General features: G+C 25.3%; 3 protein-coding genes across 3 annotated transcripts; 2 read left to right on the plus strand and 1 right to left on the minus strand.

The window, feature by feature from the left end:
* Nucleotides 1-831: 831 nt before the first annotated feature.
* PCHAS_0108500 (conserved Plasmodium protein, unknown function) lies at nt 832-3,162 on the plus strand (the record flags this gene model as incomplete). Its single annotated transcript, XM_741110.2, has 2 exons — nt 832-2,858; nt 3,012-3,162. The coding sequence occupies 2 exons, from the start codon at nt 832-834 to the stop codon at nt 3,160-3,162; spliced, it is 2,178 nt and encodes a 725-aa protein (XP_746203.2).
* Nucleotides 3,163-3,585: 423 nt separating this feature from the next.
* PCHAS_0108600 (mitochondrial cardiolipin synthase, putative) lies at nt 3,586-5,370 on the minus strand (the record flags this gene model as incomplete). The annotated part of the gene is made up of 1 exon (XM_741108.1): nt 3,586-5,370. One exon carries the CDS (start codon nt 5,368-5,370, stop codon nt 3,586-3,588), a length of 1,785 nt encoding a protein of 594 aa, XP_746201.1.
* Nucleotides 5,371-6,469: 1,099 nt separating this feature from the next.
* On the plus strand, nt 6,470-10,860 carry PCHAS_0108700 (conserved Plasmodium protein, unknown function; the record flags this gene model as incomplete). The annotated part of the gene is made up of 10 exons (XM_016797970.1): nt 6,470-6,574; nt 6,718-6,826; nt 6,956-7,051; nt 7,181-7,333; nt 7,438-7,537; nt 7,649-7,796; nt 7,919-8,054; nt 8,163-8,335; nt 8,438-8,716; nt 8,824-10,860. 10 exons carry the CDS (start codon nt 6,470-6,472, stop codon nt 10,858-10,860), a joined length of 3,336 nt encoding a protein of 1,111 aa, XP_016653002.1.
* Nucleotides 10,861-11,035: the final 175 nt, after the last annotated feature.

Raw genomic sequence — 11,035 nt, forward strand, 5'->3', positions numbered from 1 at the left:
ATATTTTTATTAAAAAAGCGATCATTGTATAGTGTTTTCATTCGTTTTTCGCTTTATCTCGTTTTTTTTGTTCATGCTTACGCTTACGTTATTTGTTTCGTTTTTCATCTTCAAGCTTTTAAGAAAAATAACTAAGGTCCTACCTATCACTACCCTTATCAAGGTTTATAATAAAAAAAAAACTTTTCTTATTATGCTTATTTTTACAAAATTCGGCACAAATTTTTATATAATAATATAAATAATTTTTTATTCCCCTACTTAGTATATAAACTTTTTTTATCTCTTAATTTTAGTATTAATAAAATTTGGAAAATATACATATTATGAATATGAGCGTTTACATTTTTTTTTTTTTTTTCTGAATGCGCATTTTATTTTCCTCTAATAAATAAATTTATATTTATTTCGCTACATATTCTTATATTATATTATTTTTTTACAATTTTTATAAACGAATTTTGAATTTTTTATGTTTTTTAATTTTTCGGAAAAATTAAAAATACGTTAATTGAGTGATCCACAAAAATGATAATAATAAAACTTTTTTTATTTTGAAGTGATTATATTTTCATGTAGTTGTAAAACTATATAAAATAATATTGCATACATATGTATGTATGATAAATTAATTATTATTAAGTTTGTCTGTGCATACTAAACACAGACATATTTCACAACAACGTATATAAGTATAAATATTTATATACAGATATATACCCATACTTTTAAAATGGCAATATAGTGATGTGATCATATTGAATAGGTATATATATTAACATGTAAACACAGTTAGAATATATTTTTTTTTTTTTTAAAATATCGATAAGCATGTTTAAATTTATACATGATATAGACATAACAAAGAAAAAAATACTTAACCAATTAAATAATAAATTAATAATTAATAATGATCAAAATGATTTGACACTGTTCGAACAAAACAAACACATCAATTCCAACACAGACTCAAGCAATAATGTCTTATTGGATAAGAGTATAATTAAAAATGTAACTAGCCAAAACGAATTCAATTGTGTGCAAATGAATACCAGCAATAGTAAGGGCACTGAACTGAGCTCCGTGGATGGGATCGCGGAAGCACAAGCAGAGAGAAGTACCGAACGAAGCCAAACAGAGAGACGTAGCGAACGAAGCCAAGCGAAGGATGGAACCTACTTAGTGGGAAACGAACAGGAGGGGATTAACAATCAGGAAAATGAAATTGGAAAAAGTAAAGAACAAAATATAAACGATAAAAATTGTGCAGAGATGCATATAAATAGTGACATTATAAAAATACGAGACAGTAATAATAAAATAGAAAATGAAATTTTTATTGACAAATCAAAGTTAGAAGATTTAACACAAGATGTTTGGAGCAATATAAGTAATACCATTTTTTGTGATGAAACGATTCCAAATAAGTTTAAACAAATGAAACAGAGTAACGAAGAAGAGATACGACATATTGTTATGAAATGTGTAAATGCAACAATAGATAGACTAGTGCATTATAAAGAATATATAACTGATATTAACTATTTAAATAATGTAAATAAAAAATACCTTGATGAAATATATGAACTAAAGAAAAATGAAAAAATATTAACAGATATAAACGAAAGACAAACAAAGCAATTAATTCAACTTTCAGGACAGATAAGTAATATAAAAAATTATGATGAAACGTTTGAAGAATATAATAATAAAGAATTTAAAAAAGAATTGGATCTAACATATTTAAAAGATAATTTAAAAAATATGGAAACAGAAAATAAGATTCTAAAGGATGAAAAACAAAAATTACAACATTCTCTTCATGATAAATTATTACATATAAAAACAAATTTTGAATTGAAATGTTATATTAAACAATTAGAAGACATAATAAATACAAAATCAGAGATGTATAAAAAACTGAAAATAGAAAAAATATCAGTAGATGAAAAAGTAAATAAATATTATGAACATATACAACTAATAACTGAAGATTTATGTATGCACAAAAATGTTTTATATAATATTAAGCAAAATGAAAAAGATGAAAAAAAAAATGTCATCAAATTTATCAACGAAAATAATCATAGAATACGTTCATTATGGATCAATAATGAAGGTACAAAAATCAAAATGCGGAAGAAAAAAATTAAAATTTTATATAAACAGTGTCCATTGCATTGTAATTGGAGTGATAATATTAAGCACAGTGATGCAAATAAAAATGTAAGCGATGTGGTAGTTCGAAACAAAGTTAATACAAACCATAGTGCTACTAAAGTAGCAAAATTAAAGACCTTTATGGAGGATAGAATGTGTCAAAGCGATTTCGAATGTGCTAGACGTAGTGAAAAAAGGTTAGCGATCAAATGTCGCGACCCAACAAAAGTAAATACAAAAAATAATTTTGATCTTACCCAAATTAGTAAAGAAAAGTTAATAGAAATTGTGAATTATTATAAACTTATTTTGAATGAATATCAGTTAGCCGAAAAAAAAAAAAAAAAAAATTTATATACAAATGAAAAATTAAAAGAAATAAAAAAACTATTATTAGATGAAATGGAAAAAAATAAAATAATTCAAAAAAAATATCAGAATGTTTTAAAAAAAGTAACAAATATCAATGAAGATGGTATGCTAATACCTGATGATAAAAAAACTCCTGAATCCAAAACATTTGAATATAAAACATCAATAAAAATACAGGAGCTTTTAAATGAAATTATATTCCTTACAAAAGAAATTGAAAAACTTAAAGATGATAAAACAGTGTTAAAACAAGAGATAAATACAAAAAGCGAAATCATTTCCAACCTGATGAAAAGGAATGCCTTGGACGACCAGAGGCACTTTAGGTAGGTTGAAAAAAGTGAAAAAATGAAAAAATAAAAAACAGCAAACACTTCGAGTGTTCTTATTGGTCCCTTGAACTTGTCAAAGGTTCTGCTTACACGTGTGTACATGTGAAACTTCTTCTAATTCGATCATTACTTTGTTCACCTTTGCAGAATTGATGGGAGTTTCGACTTATTTAAAAATAAACTCACGTATGATGACATGAAAAAGGTTATGGAGGAGACCCTAATTGATAACATTCGGTTACGAACTGATTTAATAACCCTAGGGAATATATATAGCGATAAAGACTTTTTAATTTGAATTCGTTTAAATTTAAATCTAAGTTTAAATCTAAATTTATTATGCAATAATTGTTAAACATGTTTGCATTCCCTTTTCTAACATGCCCGTAAATGATATGCATTTTCGATTTGTATGCATATCCACTTTATTTTATATCTATATTTGTTTTTTTCCTATATATGCACATTTTTTGACGTATATAATTTTCATTTTGGCTACTTTATGCCATCCAATTTTTCGCCTTCTTCTTTCCTTCTTGTTTTTGTTGCTAGCCAATAGTAATCTGTTGTTTTTTCTTTAAACTTTCAATTTTTATAAATCTATAAAACTTTATAAGATTCACATTTAAGCACGTGCGCAAGTGTGTCGTCACCGTTAAGCGCTAAATTTGAGGTGGGCTTTATGATAATTAAACTGGTATTTAGAAGTCGGGGATGATTATTACGTTCCCCACATCATATTCAAAGAGATGTGTTCGATGCAGTTGTCTGAAAGATATTTATTTACAATAGCTTTTCGAAGAATAGTTTTTTTATTATTGTTCGATAATCCATCAAGTATATTTTTTCCAGTAAGCTTTCCAATATGATATGCACAATAGCTAAATAAAATTTGAAATACATTTCTATTATTTATATTTGATAATGTTATTTGTTTTGAATTATATTTTTTTTTGTCTTCATGTTCTTTAATAAATTGATCTGATATGTTTTTATCGAAAATGGATACCATAACTTCCAAATTTCGTCTTGAAGAAAATCGATCCCAGTTAAATGAACCGATAGAGCACCATAAATTATCAACAACAATATTTTTTGCATGACAATGTTTGTTTTCAAAAAAATAGAATTCGCTAGTTCCTTTATTTTTATTTCTTAATAATAAATTATCTCCAAATTTTTGTTCTACATGTTTTTTAAAATCTTTAAAATTTATTTTTTTCCATTTTAATAATTTATCTTTTTTTGAATCTATATCACTATGATATTTATTTATAAGTCTACTCTCAATATCAGATAAATTTTCAGCATCATAATGTAGTAGCTTTTCTTTTTCTTTGCTGAACTTTTTCAAAAATTTTTTTATAATATAATATGTGGCTGGTACGTCACCAAAAATATCTGAATTTCCAGAAAAGAGAAAAGAAATATTTACACCATTTGATAAAGCATGAAATAAAGCTCGTCTCAAAAATCCTGGAGGTAAAAAATAGCTAGTTGTAATATAAATATTATTAGTAGCTCCATTTTTTATAATATATTCAAAGGACGATTGAATTGATTTAACTTTTCTTAACACATTTGATTCTAATACTTGTACATAACATGAAGAATCATCTTCATCATATTTTTTTTGTGTTTCTATAGGTTCACGTATAATATCTGTATTTGCCATTTTAAGGGAATCAATAAATACATCTGCTAAATCTTTTACTGCTGGTCCTTTTAATTTAATATGAAGGTCATAATATTCTAAGCATTTATTTTGTTTTCCCAATACACCATTTATAAATGTTTCTTGTTCGATATGATTTGATTCTTGATCATTTAATAAATTATCATGATGATATCCCTTTCCAATATCAAGCATGTTTTCATCTTTATCAGTTTTAATAATATCTGAAATATTTGGTATGACATTTTCTGATACATTCATTGATCCACAATATGCTGAGTCGTCAAGAATAATAATTTTTCTATGGTCTCGAAAAAATATAGGTAATATATTTAAGAATGAATTTAAAAACGTATTAAAAAATATAACATGAACATTATTTTCTTTAAGTTCATTAACCCATTTACTTTTCAATTTTAAACTTCCAACATAATCAACTAATAAAATAACATCACATCCTCTTTTCGATGCATTACATAAACTATTTACTACGTGCTCAGCAAAATCGGAATCATCAAATATATAAGATTCGAACCAAACTCTTTTTTTACATTTATCTATAGATTTTAATATATTTTTAAAGCATGAATGTCCTGTATTATATATTTTGATTTTATTACCATCTGATACTTTTCCATATTTTTCAGCATTCCTTTTTAATATACTAACCCATTTTGTTTTTATCAAATTCTTATCATTTTCATTTATATCTAATTTTTCAACATTGGACTCAACTAATTTATTAAAATCTATTCCCCCCTCGCCATCTTCTTCTCTTTTGTTTAAAATACGTTTATATATTTTGTCTCGTAACTTGTTTTCAACTTTCATATATGCCTAGTACAAGAGTATCAAAAAATCGAGCATACCCACGCATGTATATGGCCCTACCTATATGCATATGTCCCTATTTATATGCATATAACTTGTAGTCCCTTCCTCTTCTGCTTCTTCTTTAGGAGGTCAATTCCTCGTTGCTTGTATGTTTCATAGCGATGCGGGGACGAGCCGTATGAATTTTTTTCCAAAATTTTCTTTCCCAATCGTTTGAAAAAATATTCAAACAGGTTAATATTAAAGCGAAAAAATTGGGGGAAAAATTGGAGGAAAATTACGAAAAAATAAGCTTATGATATTGCTCGATCATACCAAAAAAACGACATGATTTTATAAAAAAATTGCAAAATTGTTGACATAAATACGGCCCATAAAAATGTAAAAAAGAAAAAAGTAAAAAAAAAAAAAATATATATAATATATTAAAAAAAAAATAATCAGAAATATATATAATATCCCGTTATGAGTTGAAAAACGGTGAATAAATAATACGATATGTAAAAGCACGACATATGATGAATGGGACTATAAAATATTTTTCGAACGGAGAGTCAGACATGTTACCATATTACATACTTATTTAATTGGTTTAAAAAAAAATAAAAATATATATTTTTTATTTTTCTCATTTGAAGCATAATTTTTGAAAATGTTTATATAGCATATATTTTTTTTCTCATTAATACTGTTTGCTATATGTTATAAAAGCTAAAAAAAACAGACGCGTATATATATGCATGATTATGCGTGTCCACACCTACCCACCAATATAAGCATAGGTACGTGGGTATACATTATTTTATTCATAATATTTCATTTTAAATTTATAATAATAATATTTCTAATATTATGACCCATCTATATTATTGTAAATGTTCCTCTATTTTTATAGTGAAAAAAACATTCAGCTAGCGAATAAAAAATAAATATAATTTAAAAATAAAAAAATAAATTATGATAAAAATGTTATGACTTTATTTTTTGTCACAATTTAATTAAAAATAGACTTTAAAAAAAAACGAGAAGCAGACAAATAATATATGTATATATACTTTTTTTCTCTATCCTGTCTGTCTGTTTTTTTTTTTTTAAAATGAATTTATTTTATTTTGTATTTATTGTATATTTATACTGTATTAACCATTCAGCTTGTATATACCAAGATAACTTTCTATTCACCTTTAAGGATGCCAAAAAGGTAAAAGGCTGTTGAAAAAATAAAATAAAGTATGGTATCATATTTTTCTCCAAACAATTTGAAAACCATTTTATAATTAAATGTGTTCAATGGTAAAAGACAATAAAATGTATAGTCATATATTCCTTAATGTTATTTCAAAGGTGCATACAAACAAACAAAATGTCAACAAATTTGAAATCGACATTATTTTTAAATTTAATACAACGAAAGATTCAAAGGAATTTGTTTTAGCTTCATTAATACCTGCTAGTAACCATTTTTTCATATCCATCATGTCGATGAAAATAGCGATTTGGCAAATACACACATGCTTAATATAAATGTAAATATGTATATGTGCACTTTTTATATGCCTCTTTCCTTTCGTTTATTTATAAGAAAATCTACAAATTCTGTCATTTAAAAAAAATGATAAACAAGAGATAATGCCGAATGTCGAAATTCATCACGACACCTCCACGATAAACGAAAATGGTAAAAGGAGAAAGCCAGGAAATAGTCAGGAAATAGTCAGGAAATAGCTAGTAGCTAGCTAATTGTACATAAATATGCAAAAGCCACTACTCATCCGTACTTACCTTCGCCTGCACACCAAATTTGTAGATAGCTGCGACTACCTTATAACATCAAAGATGTATTTATTAAAATTGTCTAAAAAGGAGCTGGAAATGTTTAATATATATACTTACAACTTTTCGAATAAAGATAATAATATGATTATGCCAGAAAAATATGAATATTCAGAAAAATCGCTAAGTTAATAAAACTTATTTTTTATATTTACACACATTTTAAAAATGGTGAAAAAATATAATTTCACTTGACACATTTTTTATTTTTTTTTAAACTTCCTTTTATAGAAAGTTTTTTGCCTAGTCATGAATCAATTTATCCGTCGGATTATTCTCTAAAAATTTCTGTCGAAGTTCCAAAAGAGGGTTTGGACACTGAGGGGATATGGTAAGGATGGTCGAAAAGGGTCCATATTCAGGCATTATTTTTTCACCCTCCTTTATTTGCACACTTTGTTTATTCACTTACATTTTTTGTCTACCTATTTGATGACTTTAGGATATTCGCTATTGGGGAGAAAAACTATTCCATAGAAAAAACCCAAGAGTGTACAATTCCCTCCAGCTTTTTGAGTCAACTTTTTTTTCAAAAAACAACATCAAACAATATTTTTTTACTGTATTGCAATAGTATAGCTAGCTCTGAGGTATAAAAATAAAATATAAAAAAAATTATGAACATTCGAGCGATGTGCATAATTATTCAAAAATTTTACATTCGCAATTAAGGCTAAAATAAAAAATTGGACCTTTTATTTTATTTTCAAAGATTTTGAATTTGACACCTGATATGAGAAAAAGTTTTAATGTTAATGTGTCCACTAGCAAATATTTTTTAGGAGCCCATGCTTCGACTTATGCGATCGAAATGGATTTTACCAAAGTACTTATGGATACTAAATCTGGTTATATATAAATGTAGAATGTAAAGAAATGGCTAGTCAGTGGACAGGAAATAAATAAAATGAAAAAAAAATATATTGATATGCACCATTTTCATTTTTTATTTTCAGACAAAATAATAATTAGCGTAAAAATGCCTCCATACTTGTGTTATTCCAATTATTGTTTTCACAAAAATTCCGAAAACCCTTGTCTGAACTTGAATACTAATAATACCCCCTTTGATGAGTGCACATACATTTTTCAAAGCCATGAATTTATTCTCACGTCATCAAAAAATGAAGTAATACTTTCTAAAAATTGGTACATATAAACATATGCAAAAATAAACATGGATAGAAATAAAAATATATTTTTCTTTTATTTCTTCATTTCAATAAAACAGATTGTAGATAAAAATATGACAATAAAGATAGAGAACATAAATAATCCTCGTTCTCCTTTAGAAAAAAATAAAAATTGGATAGTTAACATTTTAAATGTTGATAATAATCATTTTGTAATAAAAAAAGATCATAAAGAATTATTAGAAAAAGTATCTCATGATATTTGCTCAAAAAAATTTATACTAAAACTTGTAGACAAATATTCGGAAAATATCAAGTGGGTAAAGTCCCATATTGGGCTTGCCTTAACACCGGAATTGCATTCAATTCGTGTTCAGGTAAAAAAAGAAAAAAAATATGCATGTATATGGTGAGAATGTGTAGAGCCTATTTAAATGTTTTTCCTCCTATATGGAATTCCATTTTATATTTTATCATTTTTTAGCCAATTAATAAAAATGAATTGATAGAAAATCCGAGCATAATTTATTTGAAACTTCACTTTTTGGATAATCATGTTTTCAACAAATGCCTAGTTGAAATTACGTCGCCTCAAAATCTGATATCCGCTATAACAAAAAGTGAAAATAGATTTAATCCATATACCCATGAGTTAATAATTCCATCTTCGATTTATAAACCAGTGGAAAATGATCAGCATAGTATAAAGATCGAAACAGATTCAATTAAAAATGAAGATATCATAAAATTTCAGATAAATATAGATAAATATGAAAATAAAGAATATTGGTATCTTACATTAAATTGTTTAAATGATGAAAATGAATATGTGATAGAAGCCCAAACAACATTTACCTACCCAATTGAAAATAATAAAATATATATGAGCGATATATATTATAGAGAAACCATAATTGATAATGCTGACAGTAGTAGTAAGCATATGTTTTATTTAAATTTGTTTTCTTATGGTGAGAAAGAGATGGATGTAAGTGTGTCCATTCTTCCAGAACCAAACGATGAAAGTGTTATAAAAAAAATAGATATAAACCCTAATCAAACAAGAAGTGTAGAATTAGCTGAGACTTGTGGTGCATTAGTACATACTTCATGTTATAATTTAGTTTATCATGAATGTTATAAGGTAAATAAAAAAATAATATATAAAATAAATTCACACAAAATATCTGATAAGCATTTTACTATCCTATATCCATTAGTAATAAAAAAAGATGAGACAAAGGGCATCGATGAAAGCGTAACAAAATTCAAGATACATGTAGAAATAGAAACTAAAAATGTTTCTAAAAATATTAAAAAAATATTTCCAATAAATATGAACGATATTTTAGATATGGGTGCAAAAAAACCATGTATAAATAATTTAATTTCTGTTTTAAAAAGTTATAAAAAATATGATTCTCATTTATTCATTTCATTTAAAGTTGTAAATTGTTATAAAATATATGAGCCCTTTTTAATAAATCACAAAAATAATGAAAATTTTTTTGTAAAAACTGATATATTAGACAATTATGAACAAATCACTTTTCAAAAAACATATAAAAATGTTTATCCTGTAAATGATAATTCAATATCTCAAAAAATTTTTGATAAAAATATAATTAGCATTATTACTATTATTCTTATTGATGATACTGTTTTTACAAATCCATACTTACTTAAAGAAAAATTAAATATTCTCAAATTTATAGAATATAATTCCTTTTTTTCATATAATAAATATTATGTAGTTAATTATTTTAATCAAAATCTTCTTATAAAATTTTATGAACATATGAATGATGGAAATGTCAAAATTACTATAGAGCAAAAAACACCAAACATTTTAAATATTTTGGATGCCTTAAAAAAAACAATTTCTTTTGCCCAGGATGTAAAGGAAAAAGAGAAAAATTACATGAACAGTGAATATAGCATAATATTGCTAACGGATATAGCCGGAATGGATATGGTAAGACAAAACTCACAGGAATATGTACATAAAAATAAGACTGATGAAATAGGTACCTTTGACACAAATTACGAAAATGACGATATTTTGAATAAAACAATTTCAAGGATATACTGCGTATCATTTGAAAATGGAAACTATTTTAATAAAAATACTTTTCATAAATCTATTAAAAATATAGACAATATATATACATACAATGATGATCAAAAAGACAGTATCCATTTTATTTCATTTCATAAATATATTATTGATGAACAGTTAATATCACATTATTTTAAATCAGTAATACAAGATTATATTTTTTTGCACACACAAATTTATAAAACATCCTGGTATTTAATAGGGGTTTGCAGATACAATATTATAAAAAATAGTTTGCCAAAAAGAACATTGCATATATACTATGTTGATAAGAAAGTAAAAACTATTCATTACACAATATCAGAAGATGAAACAAAAGAAGTTTTTGACAATTCTTCTATTTCTTCATATCAAGACATGTGCAACATTTTTACACAGCTAAAACTGTTGGGATATAATTAACAAGCTTGCCATAAAAAGGTATCAATCAACAGACCATAATATAACAAAATATTATAAAAATATTTAAGCCTTAAAACTGGGATACACATATTGCTTTTTTATTCTATATTTTGTATTTTTCTTTTTTCCCTTTGTTATTTATTTGCTTCCATTTTACATGAACAAAATAACCATT

The sequence above is a fragment of the Plasmodium chabaudi genome (assembly GCF_900002335.3).
Source record: "Plasmodium chabaudi chabaudi strain AS genome assembly, chromosome: 1".
In the NCBI taxonomy this organism is placed as follows: domain Eukaryota; phylum Apicomplexa; class Aconoidasida; order Haemosporida; family Plasmodiidae; genus Plasmodium; species Plasmodium chabaudi.